Raw genomic sequence first — 27,658 nt, 5'->3', positions numbered from 1 at the left:
GGTTTTTAAATATTATTTTTGGGCTGACTTTGCAAAGTCTGTAAAACTGTCATGCGATGTGTTTATTTCAACCTTCTATCCTGAATAAATCTACCGTGCTCTGAATGTGTAATACAGTATTTCTCCACCTTGACAACTTGAAAATGGGTGTACTTCAAATCCCAGAATTCCCAAGCCAGCATGCTTTAAGATGGGTGGGCTTCCACTCCCAGAATTCCCCAGCCAGCCTGCTTTAAGATGGGTGGACTTCCACTCCCAGAATTCCCCAGCCAGCCTGCTTTAAGATGGGTGGACTTCCACTCCCAGAATTCCCCAGCCAGCCTGCTTTAAGATGGGTGGACTTCCACTCCCAGAATTCCCAGCCAGCCTGTTTTAAGATGGGTGGACTTCCACTCCCAGAATTCCCAGCCAGCCTGTTTTAAGATGGGTGGACTTCCACTCCCAGAATTCCCAGCTAGCCTGCTTTAAGTTTGGTGGACTTCAACTCCCAGAATTCCTTAGGTTTACTGGGTATTTCTGGGAATTGAAGTCCACAGATCTTCACGTTGCCAGGATGTACAATAATGTATTTTTAGGCAATTATATTTGGCTGAAGAACTCACGTTTTGACTACATAATAGTGTGATGTGTGGAAACACTCTGTTCTTATATGAACTTGCCAATATGGTCAGGACTGAAGCCAAAATCCTTTGGGAAGTTGCTCACCCAAACCAACCCACGTAATTAACATTGCGCAAAAAGAGTTTTTGCTGAATTCCAATTAAGGACCAATTAAATTTAAGTTGCCACTTATTTCCCGGCGACTTTGCCCCGCCCTTTTCCTTGTCTTGATTTCATAATTAACGTCAGGCAGAATGTTCTATTCTAATTGGTTGAAATATAAAGACTGATGTTCCCGCCTGCCAATGGCGTTGGGGGAGAGCTGCTGACCGTTGGTGCTCTGTAATTGGGCGTGACGTCATCTTCGGGAGGAAGAGCCGGAAGTATTCAGCCCATAGATTTAGGAAAATGAAGAAGGTCATCTGTTGCTGGGATACAGATAATAAGTCTATAGCAGAAGCCTTTTTGTTGTTGTTTATTATCCGGGGGAATAGAAATCAGAGTCTCCCTGGATTTAAAGAGGTTAAGCAAGAGTTGCAGTATTTTTGCAGAAAGAATAATTTTATTTCTAGTCGGCCGTGTAGCAAACAGATATTTTAATTACTTAATTGGTCTCTGGGTCATATACGCTTGTGCATGTGGTTATATGCATATATTTTTTTTTGTCATGTTTATGCAGTGTGTATTGGAGGTGGTTACCCTTTGAGAGCTGAATGCAACGAAATCTCATTTTAATGCATGCTGATTAGTGTACATTTAAAGTGGCAAAATATTCTATTCTATTCTTAAAAAGTGTTCCTTTAGCTTGATTGCAGATTTATTTATTTATTAGACTTATATACCGCTTTAAGTGCGAGCACTCTCTAAGCGGTGTACACCAGTAAGCAATGTATATATATATTTACATTGCCCCCAACAATCTGGGTCCTCAAGATGTACTTGAATATAATATCGGGTGCCGTTTAAAAAATAATAATTACCAAAAGCAAGTAAAACTCTTCAATTGAGAGCGCGCAAGCGTAGGAAAACAAACGTGAATTTTGCAAAAGCGACATTTCTCAAAGATGTCGCAATTTTTTTCCTCACGTATCCCTCTGCACGTTTCGTGAGTCTATCGCCCACGAGGTCCCTAGAGGCCCCCTTTATCGCCTTCACCTCAGAGGCCGCCTGAATTGCTCCCTCCCATTGGTCGGTTGCTCAGGGCCACGCCCCTCCGCCTTTGCATCCCCATTGGCCAGCGCGCTTCTCCGACTCTCTCTTCCGAAGCGTGCCCCCCTCCGGTAGAGTTCGCGAAGTGGTGCCGCACGGTCCTGGAAGGGGGGTAGTGAACGCCCTCAGGCAGAGTCGTTTCCCGTGCTTCCCGTCGACTGGAATTTCCCCGTTCCTTCTCCAGAGGGTTACAAAAGAGCAAGAGCCTGCCGGAGGGGCGAACGGCATTGTTTCTAGCGAGGTTTTAGGTCAGCAGAGGGACGTCGGCGGTGCTGCCAGGACCCGCTGCGCGAGGGCGAGGGGAGGGGGCGGAGCCTCGGGCAAGCCGGAGGGAGGGGGAGTCGGGGGGAGGGGGAGCCAAGATGGCGGCGCAAGAGGAGGAGGAGGTGGTCTCGCTGTCGCCGCTGCCGCCGACTTGCGGGATGAGGTGAGGCCGGGCCGGGCCGGCTGCGGGTCCCTGCCGGGCGGGGCACTTCCGGCCTCCAGGGGAGGGGGGGCCGAGGAGGAGGGGGGCGGAAGAGGCGGGGGGGCGAGGCCGGGGCGGCGGGGGGGGGCGGCGGCAATCTGACAGGTCGAGGGGAGGGGGGCGAAGGGGGAGCGAATGGACCCTCTGCCCGAGCCTGGCGGAGGCGCCGGACTACAACGCCCATCGCTCCCCGCCGGGGTGGTTCTGTCCACGTGCACTGGGACTACGCCTCCCATGGTCCGCAGCGGGTCCAGCAGCCTCCGCTTTTCTTAGTATTGCCCCCACTCCACCCCCAATATCTATATCCTTTGGACGACCCCTCCCCCCCAGCAGCCCTGTCTTCCTTGTATTCCTTTCCCCAGCCCTGGTATTACAACCCCCATCATCCCCAACCTCAGACTCCCCCCCTCAGAATCTCCATAGACATCATCCCCAGCCTTTTTTTAGTATTCCCCCCCAATATCTATATCCTTTGGACAACCCCTCCCCCACAGCAGCCCTGTGTTCTTTGTATTCCTTTCCCCAGCCCTGGTATTACAACCCCCATCATCCCCAACCTCACACTCCCCCCCCAGAATCTCCATAGACATCATCCCCAGCCTTTTTTTTAGTATTCCCCCCCAATATCTATATCCTTTGGACAACCCCTCCCCCACAGCAGCCCTATGTTCCTTGTATTCCTTTCCCCAGCCCTGGTATTACAACCCCCATCATCCCCAACCTCACACTCCCCCCCCAGAATCTCTACGTAGACATCATCCCCAGCCTTTTATTAGTATCCCCCCCCAAATAGCTATATCTTTTGGACAACCCCTCCGCCACAGCAGCCCTGTATTCTTTGTATTCCTTTCCCCAACCCTGTGGTCCTGGTATTACAATTCCCATCATCCCCAACCCTAGACTCCTCCCTCCAGAATCTCCATAGACATCATCCCCAGCCTTTTATTAGTATCCCCCCCAATATCTATATCCTTTGGATGACCCCTCCCCCCACAGCAGCCCTGTGTTCTTTGTATTACTTTCCCCAGCCCTGTGTTCCTGGTATTACTATTCCCATCATCCCCAACCTTAGACTCCGCCCTCCCCCAGAATCTCCATAGACATCATCCCCAGCCTTTTATTAGTATCCCCCCAATATCTATATCCTTTGGACGACCACTCCCCCCACAGCAGCCCTGTGTTCCTAGTATTAGTATTCCCATCATCCCCAACCTTAGATTCCCCCCTCCCCCCAGAATCTCCATATACATCATCCCCAGCCTTTTATTAGTATCCCCCCCCCAATATCTATATCCTTTGGATGACCCCTCTCCCCACAGCAGCCCTGTGTTCCTTGTATTACTTTCCCCAGCCCTGTGTTCCTGGTATTACTATTCCCATCATCCCCAACCTCCACCCCAGAATCTCCAGAAACATCATCCTCAGCTTTAGATTCCGCCTGGGCTTTGATCCTCGCTGCTTCACTTGCAATTCCCACCCTGACACTGGGCCGTCCATATTCGTCGGGATGCCAGATCCCATCATCACCATCCCTATTTCCCATCATCCCCGGCCGGCCCAAGTTCTGCAGCTTGTGGCGTCAAATTGCAGTCACAGGGGTTTTGCGCCTGGCACTTGCTCTCTTGTCTGGCTGCAATGGACAGTCTCAGCCCTAAGGTTGTTGTGTGCTGGGGATGATGGATCTTATTAAGCTGACGAGTGTTGAGATTGTGAAAGGCTGGATTGGGCTGTCTGGCAGAGAGAATAAGGGGCTGGTGTAGGAACAGGGAGGTTTGGCTCCATCCACCTTTATTTATTTGTATCGCATCTTTATTATTTTTGCAAATAACTTAGGGCAGGGAACATACCCAACACTTCCTCCCTCCTCTTCCTGTGTTCCCCACAACAACCCTGTGAGATGGGTTGAGCTGAAAGAGAGTAGTGACTGGCCCAAAGTCACCAGCTGGCTTTCATGACTAAGGTGGGACAAGAACTCACCAACTCCTGGTGATTGGCCCAAAGTCCCCCAGCTGGGTTTCAGGCCTAAGGTGGGACTAGAACTCACTGTCTCCTGGTGATTTGCCCAAAGTCCCTCAGCTGCTTTTTTGTTTAAGGTGGGACTAGAACTCACTATCTCCTGGTGATTGGCCCAAAGTCCCCCAGCTGGGCTTCAGGCCTAAGGCGGGACTAGAACTCACTGTTTCCTGGTGATTGATCCAAAGTCACCCAGCTGCTTTTGTTTTTAAGGCGGAACTAGAACTCACCCTCTCCTGGTGATTGGCCTAAAGTCGCCCAGTTGACTTTCAGGCCTAAGGCGGAACTAGAACTCACTGTCTCCTGGTGATTGACCCAAAGTCACCCAATTGACTGCTTAGAGAGGACCGTAAAGCACTGTGAATCGGTATATAAGTCTTATTGCTATCTATGTCTGTCTATTTATCTGTCTCTATCTATCTATCTATCTATCTATCTATCTATCTATCTCACATGTAGAGAAACAATTACACCCACATAATAGATATAGTTCGTTCTTTCTTTCTTTCTTTCTTTCTTTCTTTCTTTCTTTCTTTCTTTCTTTCTTTCTTTCTTTCTATCATCTATCTGTCTGTCTGTCTGTCTATCTCACATGTACAGAAACAATTATACCCACATAATAGATATAGTTTTATCTACCGTAAATGCCGGCGTATAAGGCGACTTCCGCGAGCGCTGAAATCGGCACCAAAGATGGGGGTCGTCTTATACGCCGAGTTGTCTTATACGCTGGAAATACTGGTAGTTTCTGGCGTATAAGACGTTCTAGGAATGCGGCCCGGCGATAAAGACGGGGGTCGTCTTATACGCCGGGTCGCCTTGTACATGGTCATATACGGTATCTATCTATCTATCTATCTATCTATCTATCTATCTATCTATCTATCTATCTATCTATCTATCTATCTATCTATCTATCTATCTATCTATCGCCTTGAATAAAAAGGCCAGACATACAGGTAGTCCTCAACTTAATGACCGCAACTGAGACCAGAATTTCTGTTGCCGAGCAAGGCGGTTGTTAAACGAGTTGCATCTTTTTGCCACGGGGGTGGCGGTGGTGGTGGCAGTTAAGTGATTCCCTGCGCTTGTTAAACAAATCACACGGTCGTCAGATCTGGCTGCCCTCCCCCCCCCTTGACTTTGCCTTTTTTGGGAGTCAGCTGGGAAGGTCACAGAGAAGGATCACGTGACCCAGGGAGGCTGCAGCCCTTGGAAATAACACACCAGTTATAGTCAAGTGCCCAAATTTGGATCCCGTGACCTTGGGTGTGGATTCTGGGATGGTTATCAGTGTGAGTACCGGTTGCAAGTGGTTTTTTTTTCCAGGGCTGTCGTAACTTAAAACCGTCGCTAAACGAGTGGTTGTAAAGAGCACCGCCTTTCAATCCGACCAGCAAAAGGGGAAAACGGAGAATGAGGACCGAGCTGGTTCTGCTGGAGCCAAAAGAGAAGTTATGCAATACTCTTAGGGCAGGGGTAGGCAACCTTGGCTCTTTTATGACTCTTGGATTTCAACTCCCAGAATTCCTGAGCCAGCATAGGGGAACTATGCCCCTTCATGACTGGTGGACTTCAACTCCCAGAATTCCTGAGCCAGCATGAGGGAACTATGGCCCCTTCATGACTCGTGGACTTCAACTCCCATAATTCCTGAACCAACATGGCTCAACTTGGAAACCTCTCCCTTTTCCCTCAGCGTGGCTGGCTCAGGAATTCTGGGAGTTGAAGTCCACCAGTCATAAAAGAGCCAAGGCTGCCTACCCCTGTCTTAGGGTGGTTTTTTTTTTAAGCTGCATTTACAGGTAGTCTTCGGCTTACGATCAGAAGGGAGCCCAAAATTTCCACTGCTAAGCGAGACATTGAGTTTTGCCCCGCTTAACGACCTTTCTTGCCACTGGCCTTAAGTGAATCCCTACAGTTGATACATTAGTAACCCGGTTGTTAAGTGAAGCTGGCTTCCCCATTGCTTGTCACAAGGTTGCAAAAGGGGATCACGGGAGACCCCCAGGGACACTGCAACCGTCATAAATGTGAGTCAGTTGCCGAGCGTCTGGATTTGGATCACGTGACCAGGGGGACGTTGCAACAGTTGTAAGTTCTGAGTAGGGAGGGCTCAGCTTACAACAGTTCACTTAGTGCAGGGGAAGGCAACCTTGGCTCTTTTTATGACTCGTGAACTTCAACTCCCAGAATTCCTGAGTCAGCCATGCTGGCTGAGGAATTCTGGGAGTTGAAGTCCACAAGTCATGAGGGGGGCCACAATTCCCCCATGCTGGCTCAGGAATTCTAGGAGTTGAAGTCCACAAGCCATAAAGGGGCCATAGTTCCCTCATGCTGGCTCAGGAATTCTGGGAGTTGAAGTCCACAAGTCATGAAGGGGGCCATAGTTCCCTCATGCTGGCTCAGGAATTCTGGGAGTTGAAGTCCACAAGTCATGAGGGGAGCCACAATTCCCCCATGCTGGCTCAGGAATTCTAGGAGTTGAAGTTCACAAGTCATGAAGGGGGCCATAGTTCCCTCATGCTGGCTCAGGAATTCTGGGAGTTGAAGTCCACAAGTCATGAGGGGGGCCACAATTCCCCCATGCTGGCTCAGGAATTCTAGGAGTTGAAGTCCACGAGTCATAAAGGGGCCATAGTTCCCCCATGCTGGCTCAGGAATTCTGGGAGTTGAAGTCCACAAGTCATGAAGGGGGCCATAGTTCCCTCATGCTGGCTCAGGAATTCTGGGAGTTGAAGTCCACAAGTCATGAGGGGGGCCACAATTCCCCCATGCTGGCTCAGGAATTCTAGGAGTTGAAGTCCACGAGTCATAAAGGGGCCATAGTTCCCCCATGCTGGCTCAGGAATTCTGGGAGTAGGAGTCCACAAGTCATAAAAGGGCCATAGTTCCCTCATGCTGGCTCAGGAATTCTGGGAGTGGAAATCCACGAGTCATGAAGGGGGCCATATTTCCCTCATGCTGGCTCAGGAATTCTGGGGGTTGAAGTCCACGAGTCATAAAAGAGCCAAGGTTGCCTACCCCTAGCTTAGTGACTGAAAAAGTGACTTAACAACCATTTTTTACAGTTACGACCTTTGCAGCATCCCCGGATCAGGTGATCAAAATTCAGACACTTGGCAAGTGGCTCATATTTCTTGTGATCCCCTTTTGCGACCTCCGTATAAACAAAGTCAATGGGGGAAGCCAGGTTCACTTAACAACCGTGCTACTCACTTATCAACTGCCGGGATTCACTTAACAGCTGAGGCAACGTCGGTTGTCAAATGGGGCAAAATTCACTTATCAGTTGTCTCACTTAACAACAGAAGTTTTGGGCTCCATTGTGGTTGTAAGTCAAGGACCTCCTGTAACTCAGCAGCTAAGTGAGACTGTTGTTCAAGAGGGTTCTGCATCCTTTTACGACCTTTCTTGCCACAGTTAACTAATAATAATAAAAAAGTTGGAAGAGACTTTGGAGGTCATCTAGTCCAACCCCCTGCTCAGGCAGGAAACTCTATACCATTTCGGACAAATGGCTGTCCAGTCTTGTCTTAAAAACGTCCAGTGTCGGAGCATTCACCGCTTCTGGAGGCAGGTTGTTCCACTGGTTACTTAGTAACCTGGTTGTTAAAGTGAACCTGGTTTCCCCACTGAGATTGCTTGTTAGAAGCTCGGACACTGCAATCGTCATAAATACGAATTAGTTGGCAAGGGTCTGAATTTTGATCAGATGACCATGGAGATGCTGCAGTGGTTCTCAGTATGAAAAACATGCTGTTGTAACTTGGAATGGCCACTAAATGAACTGTTGTAAGTCCAGGACTACTTGCATATAGGTCAGTGGTTCTCAACCTTTTTAATGCCGCGACCCCCAACCGGTCGTAAGTCAAGGACTAAACCAGTCATAAGTCGAGGACTAAACCGGTCATAAGTCGAGGACTACCCAACCAGTCGTAAGTCGAGGACTTTCCCTGCCCGGGAGCGTCGTGCATGCATGGTGCCGCCCCCTGCGCCGGCCGAGGCGTAGCTGGCAAGCGGCAGAGATGGAGCAGGCCAACCACCGGCTGGGCCACCAGCTGGCCCAGCCCAAGGGAGGTAAGGCACCCGCCGGAAAAGGGGAAAAAAATGGCGGACAGCCTTGCTTAGCGACCCCCGTGAAATGGTCGATCGACCCCAAATGGGGTCGCGACCCATGGGTTGAGAACTGCTGATATAGGTGGTCCTCAATTGACTGTAGCTAAGCTGGTCGGGATGGAAAGAACTGGGACGGGAGACCAAGAGGTGATCGATCCCAAGCTGCGGGCAAGACTGGGAAGGTGGACAAAATATCCTGGGAGAAAAATAGGCTTACCCATCTCTGAATTCTTACTGAGAATTGAATTGAATTGAATAAAATAGAGTAGAATTAAAGTAACGATAAGAGTAATAGAATAACATTAGAATAGAATAGAATAGAATAGAATAGAATAGAATAGAATAGAATAGAATGGAATGGAATGGAATGGAATGGAATGGAATGGAATTAGAATAGAATAGAATAGAATAGAATAGAATAGAATAGAATAGAAAATATGGAATAGAATAGAATAGAATAGAATAGAATAGAATAGAATAGAATAGAATAGAATAGAATAGAATAGAAAATATGGAACAGAATGGAATAGAATAGAATAGAATATATGGAATAGAATAGAAATAGAATAGAATAGAAAATATGGAATAGAATGGAATAGAATGGAATGGAATAGAATAGAATAGAATAGAATATAGACTAGAATAGAACAGAATAGAACTGGAAGGGACCTTGGAGGTCTTCTAGTCCAGCCCCCTGCTCACGCAGGAGAAAGCAATGTGCTTGTCTTCTTCCAATTCTAGGAGCTCAGCTGTAGCTTTACTGAGATTACATATGACATATTTAGTACAAATAGTCCTTGCCTTACAACCATTTGTTTAGTGACCCTTCAAAGTTACAATGGCACTGGGAAAAGCAATTTACAACCGGTTTTCTCACTTAACGTCCGTTGCTGCATTCCCCCCGGGTCACGTGATCAAAATTCAGGCCCTTGGCCATTGTCTCCTGTTTATGACGGTTTCAGTGTCCCGCGATCCCCTTTTGCGACCTTCAGACCAGCAAAGTCAAGGGGGGGAGCCAGAGTCACACAACGGCCGCACAATTCACTTCACAGCTCCAGGGTTTAGGATTAGGCTTTGTTTGTTTCTGTGGGCCCAGTTTGTGGCATGCCGTGGACCGGTGCAAGTCCGCAGCCCCAGGGGTCGGGGACCCCAGCTGCAGAGGAAGCATCCTCCCCGCACAGTCTGGCGATCAAGCCAGTTTCACTAACACCAGGGCTAAATTAACCCTGGCGTTAAGTAGCCCTGGTCTTGCATTGAAAAAGCGAATTTCTGCGACAAGTTGAATTCCCCTCCAGCGAGACAGGCACCGTGTCGTGGGCAGCTGGCGACAACCACAACAGGGAAAGAGGTGTACTTTCTAAGCAACCAATTCATGGTTTCGTTTTAGGGCGCCCGACGGGAGAACTTGCACGATTCAAAGAAACGAGGCCGCTAGATTGGCACCTCGCCCCCAGACAGATCACACAGTAAGCCCATGGGGTTGTGGAGGATGGGTGATGGGGACTTTCCCCCTCGACAGAATCCGCCCATCTCACAGGCACTGTAGCCGGCTTTGACTCCTTATTGATAGTCCTTGACTCATAGGGGGAACCTGGCTCAATAGTAGTAACTGTGAGAGGGGTCTCCGAGTCCTAGTGGACAATCCCTTAAATAGGAGCCAGCCGTGTGCTGCAGCTGCCAAAAAGGCCAACACAGAGCTAGGCTGCATTAATAGAGGGAGAGAATCAATATCACGTGAAGTATTAATACCATTCTACAATGCCTTGGTAAGGCCACAGTTGGAATACGGCATCCAGTTTTGGTCACCACGATGTCAAAAAGATGTTGAGACTCTAGAAAGAGGGCAGAGAAGAGCAACAAAGAGGATCAGGGGACTGGAGGCTAAAACACATAAGGATGGGTTGCTGGAATTGGGTATGTCTAGTTCAGTGGTTCTCAACCTTTTTAATGCCGCGACCCCCAACTAGTCGTAAGTCGAGGACTACTCAACCGATCGTAAGTCGAGGATTACTCAACTGGTGCAGGACCGTTTGCAGAATGGGACTTTTGGCGGGCTCGGCAGGGCAGAGACAGCCTGGACAATTCCTATTGGCTTTTGAAAGCCAATAGAATTAGACTCTATTCAAGAGAGTCTCTTCTATTGGCTTTCAAAAGCCAATAGAATAAAAGGGAGTAGCACAGCTAAGGAAAAAGGGGAAAAAATGGCGGACTGCGTTGTTTGGCGACCCCCGTGAAATGGGGCCCCGACCCACAGGTTGAGAACCACTGGTCTACTTTAATGAAGAGAAGGACAAGGGGGGACACGATAGCAGCGTTCAAGTATCTCAGGGGCTGCCCCAAAGAAGAGGGAGTCAAGCTATTCTCCAAAGCGCCTGAAGGCAGGACAAGAAGCAACAGATGGAAACTCATCAAGGAGAGAAGCAACCTAGAACTAAGAAGAAATTTCCTGACAGTGAGAACAATTAACCAGTGGAACCACCTGCCTCCAGAAGCGGTGAATGTTCCAACACTGGAAGTTTTTAAGAAGAGACTGGACAGCCATTTGTCTGAAATGGTATAGGGTTTCCTGCCTGAGTAGGGGGTTGGACTAGATGACCTCCAAGGTCCTTTCTAACGTTGTTATTGTTGTTGTTGTTGTTATTATTATTATTACTACTACTACTACTACTACTACCACCACAACCTACAGATTTCTACTGCTATGCGAGAATGGCGGTTAAGTGAGCGTTGCCCAATTTTACAACCTTTCTTGTCACCGTTGTCACGGTAGTTGTTGAGTTAGCAAAACGGCTTCCCCGTGGAATTTTTGCTTGTCCAAAGGTCGCAAAAGGAAACCTCTGCCGCCACCATCATAAATACAAGTCTGTTGCCGAGCTGGTCCGAATTTTGATCACGTGACCCCAGGGTGGGGGGATTGCAGCAGTTGTTCACTGAATCCCTGCAATTGTTGTGAAGTGAAATTTGGCTCCCCCCCCCCGTTGACTTTGTTTGTCAGAAGGGCGCAAATGGGGATCACGTGACACCCCCTCGGGACACGACGACCGTCATAAATACGAGTCATTTGCCACACGTCCGAATCCTGATCGCGTGTCCCTGGGGATGGCTGCAGCAGTTGTGTGAAAAACAGTCCCTTTTTTTCCCCAGTGCCGTTGTAACTTAACAAGTGATTGTAAGTTGACGCCTTGTATTGACCAACGTTGTGTGTGCTGTCTGTCTCTATTGTGTAAGCGCGCTGACTGCTAAGCCAGCTTCCAGCCCATAAGTATGTAATTTATACTGGATTACAACACCCATCACCCTGAGCTGCACCCTGGGGAGGGTTGAATTGCACACAACTGCCTTAAATCCCGTCGGGAGGCTGTCGCACTTCACAAGGCTAACGTTACACAAGGGATGTGTGTGTGTGTGTGTGTGTAAAATCCCGGTCAGTCCAGCTCAGAATTTTACCTAGCATCAAACTTCAAGCCTGCCAATTAAACTATATTAGCTCTGCCCTCCTTTCTGCCCTTATTCGCCCTTTCATTTATTTGTCGAATTTATGTCCCGGATAAGACGATCCTGAACGACTTAGAAAGAGAAAAAAAAAAAAAGTGTAAATAGGAAAATAATTACAAGTAGCCCTCAACGTACGACCGCAATGGACCCCAAAATTTCTGTCGCTAAGCCAGGCAGTTGTTAAGGGACTTTTGCCCCATTTTATCACCATTCCTGCCACAGCTATTAAGGGAATCACTGCAGCTGTTAAGTAATAATAATAATAATAATAGTAGTAGTAGTAAAGTTGGAAGGGACCTTGGAGGTCATCTAGTCCAACCCTCTGCTCGGGCAGGAAACCCTACACCATTTCGGACAAATGGCTGTCCAGTCTCTTCTTAAAAACTTACAGTGTTGGAGCATTTACTGCTTCTGGAGGGAGGCTGTTCCACTGATTAATTGTTCTCACTGTCAGGAAGTTTCTCCTTATTTCTAGGTTGCTTCTCTCCTTGATTAGTTTCCACCCGTTGCTTCTTGTCCTGCCTTCAGGTGCTTTGGAAAATAGCTTGATTCCCTCTTCTTTATGGCAGCCCCTGAGATATTGGAATACTGCTATCATGTCCCCCCTTGTCCTTCTCTTCGTTAAACTAGACATACCCAATTCTAGCAACAGTTCCTTATATGTTTTAGCCTCCAGTCCCCTACTCATCTTTGTTGCTCTTCTCTGTTAGTGACACACAGTTGTTAAGTGGTTGTTAAGTGGGCAACGCTCACTTAACCGCCATTCTCGCATAGCAGTAGAAATCTGTAGGTTGTGGTAGTAATAATAATAATAATAATAACAACAACAATAACAACAACGTTGGAAAGGACCTTGGAGGTCATCTAGTTAACAAAGATGATTAGGGGACTGGAGGCTAAAACATATAAGGAACGGTTGCTAGAATTGCGTATGTCTAGTTTAATGAAGAGAAGGACGAGGGGGGACAGGATAGCAGTCTTCCAGTATCTCAGGGGCTGCCCCAAAGAAGAGGGAGTCAAGCTATTCTCCAAAGCGCCTGAAGGCAGCCCAAGAAGCAACGGATGGAAACTCATCAAGGAGAGATGCAAGCCAGAATTAAGAAGGAATTTCCTGACAGTTAGAACAATTAACCTGTGGAACAATCTGCCTCCAGAAGGAGTAAATGCTCCAACACTGGAAGTTTTTAAGAAGAGACTGGACAGCCATTTGTCCGAAATGGTGTAGGGTTCCTCCCTGAGCAGGGGGTTGGACTAGATGACCTCCAAGGTCCCTTCCAACTTTACTACTACTATTATTATTATTATCTGTTTGCCCCCGTTGACTTAGAATAGAGTAGAGCTGGAAGGGACCTTGGAGGTCTTCTAGTCCAGCCCCCCCCCCCCGTTCAAGCAGGAGGACCTATACCGTCTCAGACAAGTGACTGTCTAGCCTCTTCTTAAAACTCTCCAGTGATGGAGCACCCACGATTTCTGGTGGCAAGCTGTTCCACTGGTTAATTGTCCTCACTGTCAGGAAGTTTCTCCTTAATTCCAGTTTGCTTCTCTCCTTGATAAGTTTCCAACCATTGTTTCTCGTCCTGCCCTCTGCTGCTTTGGAGAATAGCTTGACTCCCTCTTCTTTGGGGCAGCCCCTGAGATACTGGAAGACTGCTATCCTGTCTCCCCTCGTCCTTCTTTTCATTAAACTAGACAGACCCAATTCCAGCAACCGTTCCTTATATGGTTTAGCCTCCAGTCCCCTGATCATCCTGTTGCTCTTCTCTGTTGGGGACTCCCTGTATTGCTTTACTTTTATTCATTTATTGTTTATATGCCACCCATCAAAAGCAACGCTGCCTTGAAATGGGGAAGACGAACACAGTTATAAACGTGACATATGAGACAAAGTTAAAATTGCAGGAATTAAAGAGGGAGGGGGAAATTATAATTAAGCCCCCTGCTTCCCGGTTGCGGCTTTTGATAAAAGCTGACATTTGATGAGAATGATTGCCTGCCCACTCCTATGTATCTTTTTTAATCTAGCAAAACCAAAGCAGAGCAGACCTTTTTGTGTTGCCCAATATCTATTATTATCTCCTGCTATTTCCTCTTAGGTTTCAGAGGAACTTAAGTGGTGAGTTCGGTCTTTGCCCTCGGCATGTGGCAGTTTGAGTTATGCATTCGTTTAATTCAGTGGTTCTCCACCTGTGGGTCGGGACACCATTTGGGGTCGAACGACCATTTCACGGGGGTCGCCAAACAACGCAATTCGCCATTTTTTTTCCCCTTTTCCTTAGCTGTGCGACTCCCTTTTATTCTATTGGCTTTTGAAAGCCAATAGAATAGACTCTCCTGAATAGAGTCTAATTCTATTGGCTTTCAAAAGCCAATAGCAATTGTCCAGGCTGTCTCTGCCCTGCTGAGCCCGCCAAAAGTCCCATTCTGTAAACGGTGCTGCACCAGTGGAGTAGTCCTCGACTTACGACCAGTTGAGTAGTCCTTGACTTACGACCAGTTGGGGGTCGCGGCATTAAAAAGGTTGAGAACCACTGGTTTAATTTGTTAACCTGAGCCTGGTAGAACGTCAGATTTGGTAACTTGAGAAAAGGGGTTTTAATTATTGAACCAGACATCTGGAAATCCCAGAACCAATTTTGCACAATGGAATTAAAACAACAACAACAACAACAACAACAGTAGTAGTAGTAGTAATAGTAATAATCATAATAATAAATTTGGGACCTTGCAGGTCATCTAGTCCAACCCCCTGCTCAGGCAGGAAACCCTACACCATTTTGGACAAATGGCTGTCCAGTCTCTTCTTAAAAACTTCCAGTGTTGGAGCATTCACCACTTCTGGAGGCAGGTTGTTCCACTGGTTAATTGTTCTCACTGTCAGGAAGTTTCTCCTTAGTTCTAGGTTGCTTCTCTCCTTGGTTAGTTTCTATCCGATGCTTCTTGTCCTGCCTTCAGGCTCTTTGGACAACAGCTTGACTCCCTCTTCTTTGGGGCAGCCCCTGAGATACTGGAAGGCTGCTATCCTGTCCCCCCTCGTCCTTCTCTTCGTTAAACTAGACATACCCAATTCCAGCAACCGTTCCTTATATGTTTTACCCTCCAGTCCCCTAATCTTCTTTGTTGCTCTTCTCTGCACTCTTTCTAGACTCTTAACATCTTTTTTACATCGTGGTGACCAAAACTGGATGCCGTATTCCAAGTGTGGCCTTACCAAGCCTTGTAAAGTGGTATTAACCCTTCACGTGATCTTGATTCTATCCCTCTGTTAATGCAGCCCAGCACTGTGTTGGCTTTTTTGGCAGCTGCAGCACACGGCTGGCTCCTATTTAAGTGATTGTCAAGGGCTTCCCCCAAAGAAGAGGGGGTCAAATTATTCTCCAAAGCACCAGAGGGCAGGATGAGAAACAATGGTTGGAAACTGACCAAAGAGAGAAGCAACCTGTAATTTAAGGAGAAACTTCCTGACAGCGAGGACAATTAACCAGTGGAACAGCTTACCACCAGAAATCGTGGGCGCTCCATCACTGGAGGTTTTCAAGAAGAGACTTGTCTGACATGGAATAGTTCCTCCTGCTTGAGCAGGGGGCTGGACTAGAAGACCAAAACTTCCTGACAGTTAGAACAATTAACCAGTGGAACAACCTGCCTCCAGAATCGGTGAATGCTCCAACACTGGAAGTTTTTAAGAAGAGACTGGACAGCCATTTGTCCGAAATGGTATAGGATTTCCTGCCTGAGCAGGGGGTTGGACTAGATGACCTCCAAGGTCCCTTCCAACTTTATCATTATTATTATTATTATGGATCATTGCACAGTCAGCCAGATGTTCAGACTGGATTTGGCATTTTGTCTACCTATCGAGTCCTTACCCAGGACCTGGGGTAGGCAGATGTGAATGTTTGATGGTATTACAGATCTCGTCGCAGGATGGAAGCAGTTCCTAACAAGGCCGCCTTTTGCAATTGACTAATAGCGAATTTGTCAATGCCGATGGTGTTCAAGTGGTGCTCCAGTTGTTTTGAGATTGCACCCAAGGAGCCTATGACTATTGGTACTACCCTTGCTTGCTTTTGCTACAGTCTTTCTATTTCTATTTGTAGGTCTTTGTATTTTGTTATCTTCTCCAGTTCTTTCTCTTCTATTCTGCTGTCTCCAGGCACTGCCACGTCCACTATCCAGACTTTTTTGTCTTTCTTATCGACAATTGTTAAGTTTGGGGTGTTATATTGCAGGTGCTTGTCTGTTTGAATTCTGAAGTCCCAGAGCAGTTTAATTTTATCATTTCTATGACTTTCTCTATTTTATGATCCCACCAGTTTTTGCTTACAGGCAAATGATATTTTTTGCAGATCTTCCAATGCACCATTGTTGCTACTTTGTCATGCCTCTGCTTGTAATCAGTTTGTGCAATCTTCTTGCAACAGCTTACCAGGTGGTCCACTGTTTCTTCAGCTTCTTTGCATAGGCGGCACTTACTGTCTGTTGCTGCTGCTGCTGCTGTTGTTGTTGTTGTTGTTGTTATTATTATTATTATTATTATTATTATTATTATTATTATTACTACTACTACTACTACCTCCAAGGTCCCTTCCAGCTCTATTCTATTCCATAACTTTCTGACGCTCACATTGGGTTGCACAACGGGGCACCATCGTGTAACCACAACCACAAAAACCACCCACAATGCAAAAACCTGTCTAGCCTCTTGTAATTGTGGGGAATCACTGCTTTCCATTGCTTAATGACAGCAGCAGCCGAAAATCCCAGCGAAAGATGCTGGGAAACTAGTAAGTGTCGCTCCGTGAGAAAAACAGTTAAAAAGAAAAATCCCAGATGGGATTTTTCAGTGCAAGGCTAAGCCCTAAAACTGGAATCTTCCATCTTGGCCCTTTGATGACTGGTGGACTTCAACTCCCAGAATTCCTCAGCCAGGCACGCTGGATGGATGGATGGATGGATGGATGGATGGATGGAGAGGTAGAAGAAAGGAAGTTGAAGGAAAAAAGGAAAAATGGAGGGAGGGCGGGAGGAAGGAAGTTGAAGAAAAGGAAAAATGGAGAGAGAGGAAAGAAGGAAGTGGAAGGAAAGAAGGAAAAATGGAGGGATGGACAGAAGGAGGGAGGAAGGAAGGAAATTGAAGGGGAAAAGGGAGGAAGGAAGTTGAAGAAAAGGAAAAATGGAGAGAGAGGAGAAGGAAGTAGAAGGAAAGAAGGAAAAATGGAGGGATGGACAGAAGGAGGGAGGAAGGAAGGAAATTGAAGGGGAAAAGGGAGGAAGGAAGTTGAAGAAAAGGAAAAATGGAGAGAGGAAAGACGGAAGTGGAAGGAAAGAAGGAAAAATGGAGGGATGGAGAGAAGGAAGGGAGGAAGGAAGGAAATTGAAGGAAAAGGGAGGGAGGAAGTTGAAGGAAAGGAAAAATGGAGAGAGGAAAGAAGGAAGTGGAAGGAAAGAAGGAAAAATGGAGGGAGGGAGAAAGTAAAGAAGTTGAAGGAAAATGGAGGGAGGGAGGGAGGAAGGAAGTTGAAGAAAAAGGAAAAATGGAGGGCGGGAAGGAAAGAAGGAAAAATAGGGAGGGAGGAACGAAATTGAAGGAAAGGAAAAATGGAGAGGAAAGAAGGAAGTGGAAGGAAAGGAGGCAAAATGGAGGGATGGAGAGAAGGAGGGAGGAAGGAAGGAAATTGAAGGAGAAAAGGGAGGGAGGAAGTGGAAGGAAAGGAAAAATGGAGAGAGGAAAGAAGGAAGTGGAAGGAAAGAAGGAAAAATGGAGGGAGGGAGAAAGTAAGGAAGTTGAAGGAAAATGGAGGGAGGAAGGAAGTTGAAGGAAGTTGAAGGAAAGAAGGAAAAATAGGGAGGGAGGGAGGAAGTTGAAGGAAAGAAGGAAAAAAGCAGGAAGGAAGTGAATGATACAATCACAAGGCAAAAAAGATTTGACTGAGCCACTCAAGCGGCTGGCCAACCGTGAGGCTATGCAAAACCCTTTAACTTTTGAGCAGAGGGTTGCTGTTTTTTCCTGTTTCAAGGGGGTTCCCGCCATCTTAACGGAAGCGCCCTTGATTTTGAAACGGGTGTTTTTGAGCTTCAGGGGAGATACGTTTCGCACTCGGGATCCTTTCCGGAGGATCAGAGCAGCGGTTTTGAAGCGAGGAACAAGATTTTCCAACTTGAAAACCACCCCTTTGGAATGCAAAACATTTCATTTACCACTCTTTGCCAGTGATCGAGGTATTTCTGGGCCATTTCTGCCATTTCTGGGACAGTGGTTTTATTTATATTTTGCAGACCGAAATTCACGGCCTTGCTTAATGGCACAGGTCTTACCAGCTGGGCCATGTAGTAGTAACTGTGAGAGGGACCTCGGAGTCCTAGTGGACAATCCCTTAAACAGGAGCCAGCCGTGTGCTGCAGCTGCCAAAAAGGCCAACATAGTGCTGGGCTGCATTAACAGAGGGATAGAATCGAGATTAGGTGAAGTGTTAATACCACTTTACAATGCCTTGGTAAGGCCACACTTGGAATACGGCATCCAGTTTTGGTCACCACGATGTCAAAAAGATGTTGAGACTCTAGAAAGAATACAGAGAAGAGCAACAAAGATGATTAGGGGATTGGAGGCTAAAACATACGAAGAACAGTTGCTGGAATTGGGTCTGTCTAGTTTAATGAAGAGAAGGACGAGGGGGGACAAGATAGCAGCCTTCCAGTATCTCAGGGGCTGCCCCAAAGAAGAGGGAGTCAAGCTATTCTCCAAAGCGCCTGAAGGCAGGACAAGAAGCAACGGATGGAAACTAACCAGGGAGAGAAGCAACCTGGAACTAAGGAGAAACTTCCTGACAGTGAGGACAATTAACCAGTGGAACCACCTGCCTCCAGAAGCAGTGAATGTTCCAACACTGGAAGTCTTTGAGAAGAGACTGGACAGCCATTTGTCTGAAATGATGTAGGTAGGGTTTCCTGCCTGAGCAGGGGGTTGGACTAGATGACCTCCAAGGTCCCTTCCAACAACAACAACAACAATAATTCTCAGAGCTGGTCAAAGAACACCTCCTCCTCCTCCCAAATTTGGATTGTATTCTTCATAAAACCCAACTGGTTATGGCAGTGGTTCTCAACCTTTTTAATGCTGCGACCCCTAACCGGTCGTAAGTCGAGGACTACTCAACCGGTCGTAAGTCGAGGACTACTCAGCTGGTGCAGCACCGTTTGCAGAATGGGACTTTTGGCAGGCTCAGCAGGGCAGAGACAGCCTGGACAATTCCTATTGGCTTTTGAAAGCCAATAGAATTAGACTCTATTCAAAAGAGTCTATTCTATTGGCTTTCAAAAGCCAATAGAATAAAAGGGAGTAGCACAGCTAAGGACAAGGGGGAAAAAATGGTGGACTGCGTTGTTTGGCGACCCCCGTGAAATGGTCATTCGACCCCAAATGGGGTCCCGACCCACAGGTTGAGAACCACTGGGTTATAGCATTTGTTCTCCAGGCCACAGGAAGTCCTCCAGTTACGACCGCGATGGGGCCCAAAATCCATGTTGCTACGCAAAACATTTCTTCAAGTGGCTTCTGCCCCATTTTTACGACTCGTCTTTGCCCCGGTTGTTAAGCGAACCATTTGCATTTGTTAAAAATGAGTTGGTCGTTAAGTGAATCTGACTTTCCCGCCGGCTTTACTTGTTCAGAAGGTCGCTAAAGAGGGAATCACGTAACCCCGGGGATGTTGCGAACGTCATAAATGTGAGTCGGCTGCCAAGCGTCCGAATGTTGATCGTGTGATCCACGGGGCCGTAAGTGTGAAAAACGGTCCTGAGTCGCTTTTTCAGTGGTGTTTGAACTTCCAATGGTCACTAAAGGGAGGGTCGTAAGCCGAGGACTACCTGTGCTGAATGAGAAACAACCACGATTTCTTTTCTTTTTTAAAACATGTTTTATTGATTTTTTTAACATCATCACCTTAATATTTGGTAAACAGCGTGTTGTCTGGCTTTTACGTTGAAAAAACAATCAATAAAAATTAGTTTAATTCTAGAATCCACCCACTGGCTTTGCTTGATTTTCTCTTCTTCCAATAATATTCTCTTTTGCCAACCTTGAATTAATACAATTCTTATTATTTAATAATAATAATAATAATAGTAAAGTTGGAAGGGACCTTGGAGGTCATCTAGTCCAACCCCCTGCTCGGGCAGGAAACCCTACACCATTTCGGACAAATGGCTGTCCAGTCTCTTCTTCAAAACTTCCAGTGTTGGAGCATTTACTGCTTCTGGAGGCAGGTTGTTCCACTGATTAATTGTTCTCACTGTCAGGAAGTTTCTCCGTAGTTCTAGGTTGCTTCTCTCCTTGATTAGTTTCCACCCGTTGCTTCTTGTCCTGCCTTCAGGTGCTTTGGAAAATAGCTTATTCCCTCTTCTTTATGGCAGCCCCTGAGATATTGGAATACTGCTATCATGTCCCCCCTTGTCCTTCTCTTCGTTAAACTAGACATACCCAATTCTAGCAACCGTTCCTTATATGTTTTAGCCTCCAGTCCCCTAATCATCTTTGTTGCTCTTCTCTGTGCTCTTTCTAGAGTCTCAACATCTTTTTTACATCGTGGTGACCAAAACTGGATGCAGTATTCCAAGTGTGGCCTTACCAAGGCATTGAAGAGTGGTATTAATACTTCGCGTGATCTTGATTCTATCCCTCTGTTAATGCAGCATAGTACTGTGTTGGCCTTTTTGGCAGCTGCCGCACACTGCTGGCTCATATTTAAGTGATTGTCTACTAGGACTCCGAGGTCCCTCTCACAGTTACTACTATTGAGCATGGTGCCACCTATGCTGTACTTGTGCATTTAAATCGGGAGTCTTCCAACTTGGCCCTTTTATGACTTGTGGACTTCAACTCCCAGAATTCCTCAGCCGGGCACGCTGGCTGAGGAATTCTGGAAGTTCACAAGTCATAAAAAGGCCAAGTTGGAAGATCCCGCAATTTAAATGAATGACAGTTAAATATAGACTTGTCTAATGTTTCTGCAAATAATACCTCCTATCCATATAGAAAGCTTCTTTTCTAAACCGATCGTCTTGATTGTCTCGTCATAGGTTCTGCTTACAAAATTATTTTAAATTTGTTTTCCCCACCATGTTCAAAACATTCTTAGTGGTTAAGATTTTCTCAACATCGATGACAATCGGGATTTCTGTTGACCAGCCTCTGTCCTCACATTGGCTGCCCATCAGTGTTAAAAGGCACTTCTTCCAATTGTTTGATCTTCCTGTATCTTGGTACATTGCTTGAAAGCTTTGGGGTACCACTGAGGACCACATCTGCTCTTGGCCTGGTGGGAAAGTAGCTTAGTAGTAGAGCTTTGCGTGAAGATGATCTGGTCTGTCTGTCTGTCTGCCTGCCATCCATCCATCCATCCATCCATCCATCCATCCATCCATCCATCCATCCATCCATCCCTCCCTTCCTCCCTCCCTCCATTTCTATCTATCATCTCTATTATCTCCCTCTGTTAAGTTTGTCTGTCTCTTATTATCTCTGCTGGATCTATCATCTCTATCTCTATTTCTATTTCTATTATTTCTCTCTCTGCAATAGTATCCAACTATCGGAGAGCTGTGGTGGCCCAGTGGTTAAAAAGCAGTACTGCAGGCTACCTCTGCTGACTGCTAGCCGTTTGGCAGTTCGATCCTGACCGGCTCAAGGTTGACTCCGACTTCCATTCTTCTGAGGTCGGTAAAATGAGCCCGTTTCTGGGAAGCCATAGGCTGACTCTGTAAAATTGCTTCGGGAGGGATGTCAAAGAACTATGAAGCGGCATAAAAGTCTAAGTGCTATTATCGCTTCCTTCCTTTTTTCCTTCCCTCCCTCCCTCCTTTCTCTCCCTTCTTTTTCCCTCCCTCCCTCCCTCCCTCGCTCCCTTCCTTCCTTCCTTGTCATGGTGGCGCAGTAGTTAGAATGCAGCATTGCAGGCTGACTGTCTCCACTGCCAGCAGTTCGATCCTGACCGGCTCAAGGTTGACTCAGCCTTCCAACCCTCCGAGGTCGATAAAATAAGGACCCAGATTGTTGGGGGGGAGGCAATAGGCTGACTCTGTAAACTGCTTAGAGAGGACTGTAAAGCACTGCGAAGTGGTATATAAGTCTAAGTGTTATTGCTATCTATGTCTGTCTGTTTGTCTCTGTATTTATCAATCTATATATATCTATATATGTCTATATCAAAACAAACAAATAAATGTGAACACCAGAGAAATTCTAAACTACAAAACCTATAAAAGGACTCTCCTACTGACTAGCATTTTAAGCCCTGATGATGTCGGCAGTTGTCGACGAAAGCCTGGCGTTTTGTATTAAACTTTTGTAGTTTAGAATTTCCCTGGTGTTCACGTTTATTGGTTTGTTTTGATTATGAATATACCCAGGGATCATATTTTTAGTGTTATTATTAATAAATATGTCTATATATGTAAAATGGTTTTGAAGATATATGTATATCTATATATCTATGTCTATCTGTATCTATGTCTATATCTCTATATCTATCTATCTCCATCTATCTATGTCCATATATCTCTATCTGTCTATGTCTGTCTAACTGTCTATGTCTATATATCTCTATGTATATATCTCTGTCTATCTGTCTACCTATGTCTATATATCTATATCCTGTCTGTCTCTGTTTGTCTGTCTCTGTCTGTCTCTGTCTCTGTCTGTCTGTCTGTATCCTATCTATCTATTATCTATCTATCTATCTATCTATCTATCTATCTATCTATCTATCTATCTATCTCTTTTTTTCTATCTTTATGTATAGTTGTCTGTCCATCTATCCATCTATCCATCCATTTTCAACATTTTCCTGATACGGAACTATAAACCCATCCTGGAATCTGGGCGGACCCAGTGGATTAAAACGAACAGAATGAAGGGATCTTTGCTTCGCCCTGGGTCTTGGGGCTTCCTAATGCTCCCCTGCTTCTTTCTAGGCCGTTTCCTGGAGACCTGCGCATCCAGCGCTCTTGATCCCACAACTTGGCACAACCGCCGTCGAGAATGTCCAGCTCAAGCTACCCTCCCAACCAAGGGGCCTTCAGCACAGAACAGGGCCGCTACCCGTCCCATTCGGTCCAGTATACCTTTCCCAGTGGCCGGCACCAGCAGGCAAGTAGCAGTGGGCCCCAGGGGGGGATTCTGGGTAATCTTGCAGGGCCCCTCCAGGATTCCTGGCTTCTAGGCGCAGGTAGTCCTCGACTTTATGGCCTTACAATTGAGCCCGAGATTTTCCGTCGTTAAGCGAGGCGGCTGTTAACCGAGTTTCGCCCCGTTTTACGATCTTTCTCGCCATGGCTGTTGAGTGGATCGCTGCGGTTGCTGAGCTAGTCACACGGTGGTTAAGTGAATCCAGCTTCCCTATTGACTTGGCTCGTCAAAAGGTCGCAGAAGGGGATCATGTGACCCCCCCCCATGGGACGCTGCCACCGTCAACGAGTCAGTTGCCAAATGTCTGAACTCTGATCCCGTGACCCATGAAGATGCGGCAACGGTTGTAAGTGCGAGAACCCGCAATAAGTCCCTTTTTTCACAGTATCGTCGGAACTTCAAATGGTCACTAAATGAAGCAGTAAGTTGAGGATAATTTGTGCCAAGCTTGATTTTGCTTCTTCTCTTTGAGTCGTCAAAAATGTTATTTTATTTTCCTCAACAAATATAATAATAATAATAATAATAATAATAATAATAATAATAATAATAATATCCTACAAATAGAAATAGAAAGACTGTGGCAAAAGCAAGCAAGGGTAGTACCAATAGTCATAGGCGCCTTGGGTGCAATCCCAAAACAGCTGGAGCACCACTTGAACACCATTGGCATTGACAAATTCGCTATTAGTCAATTGCAAAAGGCAGCCTTACTAGGAACTGCTTCCATCCTGCGACGATATCTGTAATACCATCAAACATCCACATCTGCCTATCCCAGGTCCTGGGTAAGGACTCGATAGGTAGACAAAATGCCAAATCCAGTCTGAACATCTGGCTGACTGTGCGATGATCCATAGTAATAATACTAATTAAGCCTCCTGGCTGAGGAATTCTGGGAGTTGAAGTCCACAAGTCATCAAAGGGCCAAGTTGGAAGACCCCTGGCCTAGACCTAGCAGCTAACTAACTTAACAACTTCAGTGATTCACTTAACAACTGCAAGCTCACTTCACAATTATCTCACTTAACAAGAGAAATTTTGGGCGCAACTGTGGTCGTAAGTCAAGGACTACCTGTAATCATGACCTAATGATATTTCTAGAATTTACATCAATATTAGTCAAAAGCTAGACATTGCTTAAAATGAGCTTCAGATAATGAGACATTGACCCCATTATTTATTTTCCAGATAACGATTAACCCCATTTCTGCCCAGCAGACATTCCTGGCATCTGTCACTCAATTTCAGTTAATAATAATAAACCCTATACCATTTCAGACAGGTTACTGTCCAGTCTCTTTTTGAAAATCTCCAGTGATGGAGCACCCACAATTTCTGCTGGCAAGCTGTTCCACCAGTTAATTATCCTCACTGTTAGGAAGTTTCTCCTTAATTTCTCATTGCTTCTCTCCTTGATTAGTTTCCATCCGTTCCTCTTGTCCTGCCTTCAGGGCCTTTGGAGAATAATTTGACACCCTCTTCTTTGGGGCAGCCCCTGAGATAATAGAGTAGGAATAGAATGGAATGGAATGGAATAGAATAGAATAGAATAGAATAGAATAGAATAGAATAGAATAGAATAGAATAGAATAGAATAGAATAGAATAGAATAGAATAGAATAGAATAGAATAGAATAGAATCTGGAAGGGACCTTGGAGGTCTTCTAGTCCCACCCCCCGCTCAAGCAGGAAAACCTATATCATTTCAGACAAGTGACTGTCCAGTCTTTTCTTAAAAATCTCCAGTGATGGAGTGCCCACGATTTCTGGTGACAAGCTGTTCCACTGGTTGATTGTCCTCCCTGTCAGGAAGTTTCCTTAATTCCAGGTTGCTTCTCTCTTTGATCAATTTCCAACCATTGTTTCTCGTCCTTCCCTCTGGTGCTTTGGAGAATAACGTGACCCCCTCTTCCTTGTGGCAGCCCCTCAGATACTGGAATACCGCTATCGTGTCTCCCCTATTTCTTCTTTTCTTCAGACTAGCCAAACCCAAGTCCCGCAGCTGTTCTTCGTATGTTTTGGTCTCCAGACCTTGGATCGTCTTAGTTGCTCTTCTCTGAATTTTTTTCCAAACTCTCAACATCTTTTTTGTGATAGGGTGACCAAAACTGGCTGCACTATTCCAGGTGTGGCCTCACTAGGGTTTTATAAAGTGGTACTAAGTACTTTGTGTGATCTTGATTCTACAGCCCAGGACTGTATTAGCTTTTTTGGATGCTGCTGCACATGACTGGCTCCTTGGATGAGAAGCGAAACGTCTTCAACGTGTTAGGAATAAAATTTTAGAATAAAAAGTAAAGTTAAGTGACACGTACTCTGTAAAATATCTACACGTAGACTGCAAGATTTCTACACAATTTCTACATGTACACGTACCTTGTAAGAGTTCTGCACGTAGGCTGTAGGGTTTCCACACTGAGCTGTAGGATTTCATGATAAAGTACATATAAGGGAATAGGTGAAGCAAAGTAGTAAGGGGCAGGGATAATGTATTTTGTTTAGGCCAGCGGTTCTCAACCTGTGGGTCGGGACCCCATTTGGGGTCGAACGACCATTTCACGGGGGTCGCCCAACAACGCAGTCCGCCATTTTTCCCCCCCCCCTTTTCCTTAGCTCTGCTACTCCCTTTTATTCTATTGGCTTTTGAAAGCCAATAGAATAGACTCTCTTGAACAGAGTCTAACTCTATTGGCTTTCCAAAGCCAATAGGAATGGTCCAGGCTGTCTCTGCCTTGTTGAGCCCGCCAAAAGCCCCATTCTGCAAACGGGGCTGCACCAGTGGAGCAGTCCTCGACTTACGACCGGTTGAGTAGTCCTCGACTTACGACCGGTTGGGGGGGTCGCGGCATTAAAAAGGTTGAGAACCACTGGTTTAGGCGGTTCTGATAAGATTGTAAGATGGGAACCAAAACTGGCTGCCGTATTCCAGGTGTGGCCTTACTAGGGCTTTCTAAAGCGGCACTAACACTCTCGTTCTGTCGGTCTTGAAGAAATGCCTCTCTCGCCCTCCCCCCCAACCGCCATTCCTTTAATTCCTTTCCTTCGTAGGAGTTTGCCGTCCCAGATTTCCGCACGTCCCACTTGGAAGTCAGCCAGGGGAGCCAACTTTTGCAGCAGCAGCAGCAGCTCCGTCGTCGCCCGTCTTTGCTTTCCGAATTTCATCCTGGCTCGGACCGGTGAGCGCTTGGGTATTTTCTGCACGTATTTGCGGGGGGGTGTGTTTCCCCTTGCAAGCAGCCCTTCAGATGAGCTCTGAGTCGGTTCTTGTGTGTGTTGGGGTGTACAGCATAGGGTGTGGATAAAGAGAGCAATAGTAGCCTTGGGTGTGGATTTATAATTGGGCGACCCATCTGAGCGGCATCTTTTTGTGGGCTTCTTGGTGCTCCCTGGGTTTTCCTGCAGACATTTTGTGACCTAGCTAGGGAACATCATCAGTGCTAGAAGGGAGACGGGTTTGTGAGAGGAGGAGGAGGAGGAGGAAAAGGAGGAGGAGGGTGGTGGCTTTGGGCTCCTTAGAGCTCTCTGAGTTTGGTGGTTTTCCTGCAGACGTTTCATGACCCAGCTAGGGAACATCATCAGTGCTAGAAGGGAGAAGGGTTTGTGAGAGGAGGAGGAGGAGGAGGAGGAGGAAAAGGAGGAGTAGGGTGGTGGCTTTGGGCTCCTTACAGCTCTCTGAATTTGGTGGTTTTCCTGCAGACATTTCATGACCCAACTAGGGAACATCATCAGGGCTAGAAGGGAGAAGGATCTGCTGAGAGATGGACGAAGACAAGGACGAGAACAACAGCTGTGGGTATCCTTGGTGCTCTCTGAGCTGGGTGGGTTTCCCCGTTTCATGACCCAGCTAGGTAATATCATCAGGACTAGATGACGTTCCTTCTCCCCTTTGCGAGGAGAAAGGAAGGAAGGGGAGCAGGGGGAGGGGGAAGAGGACTGTGGGGTCCTTAGTGCTCTCTGACCTGGCTGGTTTTCCAGCAGGCGTTTCACGACCCAACTAGGTAACGTCATCAGTGCTAGAAGGGAGTGAAATGTGCTCTCTGTTTATATATATTGGCTACAGTAAACCACAGCTTATTACCCAGAAGAAAATAACACTTTCATGAACATGGCAGAACAAGCTACGATAAATAAATCCTTTCTAGCACTGATGAGGTTGCCTAGCTTATTCATGAAACGTCTGCAAGAAAACAACCAAGTTGTGAGAGCATCAAGGACCCCACAGTTGTCCTCCTCCTCCTCCTCCTCCTCCTCCTCCTCCTCCTCCTCCTCCTCCTCCTCCTCCTCCTCCTGCTCCTGCTGTCCACAAACCGCACTGACTCCCTTCTAACATTGATGACGTTACCTAGTCAGGTCATGAAACGTCTGCAAGAAAACTGCCAGCTCAGAGATCAATGTGGACCCCACAGTTGTCGTCGTCGTCCTCCTCCTCCTCCTCCTCCTCCTCCTCCTCCTCCTCCTCCTCCTCCTCCTCTCCTCCTCCTCCTCCTCCTCCTCCTCTTCCTCCTCCTCTACCATCTCCTCCTCCTCCTCCTCTTCACAAACCGCACTGACTCCCTTCTAACATTGAT

General features: G+C 46.5%; 1 protein-coding gene across 1 annotated transcript in view; it reads left to right on the top strand.

Moving 5' to 3' along the window:
* Positions 1 to 2,144: 2,144 nt before the first annotated feature.
* The window catches only part of LOC120298012 (nuclear receptor corepressor 1-like), a 123,976-nt gene continuing 98,462 nt past the window's right edge, over positions 2,145 to 27,658 (top strand). The window contains exons 1-3 of the mRNA XM_039321327.1: positions 2,145 to 2,236; positions 22,874 to 23,048; positions 26,139 to 26,266. Coding sequence (XP_039177261.1) covers positions 22,941 to 23,048; positions 26,139 to 26,266 — 236 coding nt within the window. The 5' untranslated portion in view covers positions 2,145 to 2,236; positions 22,874 to 22,940. The remainder of the gene's footprint in view (positions 2,237 to 22,873; positions 23,049 to 26,138; positions 26,267 to 27,658) is intronic.

Source organism: Crotalus tigris, unplaced genomic scaffold, assembly GCF_016545835.1.
Source record: "Crotalus tigris isolate CLP2741 ecotype Arizona unplaced genomic scaffold, ASM1654583v1 scf7180000023738.1706062, whole genome shotgun sequence".
NCBI classification, from domain to species: domain Eukaryota; kingdom Metazoa; phylum Chordata; class Lepidosauria; order Squamata; family Viperidae; genus Crotalus; species Crotalus tigris.
The sequence above is the reverse complement of the archived record's forward strand: the minus strand, read 5'-3'. Positions and strand labels throughout refer to the sequence as shown.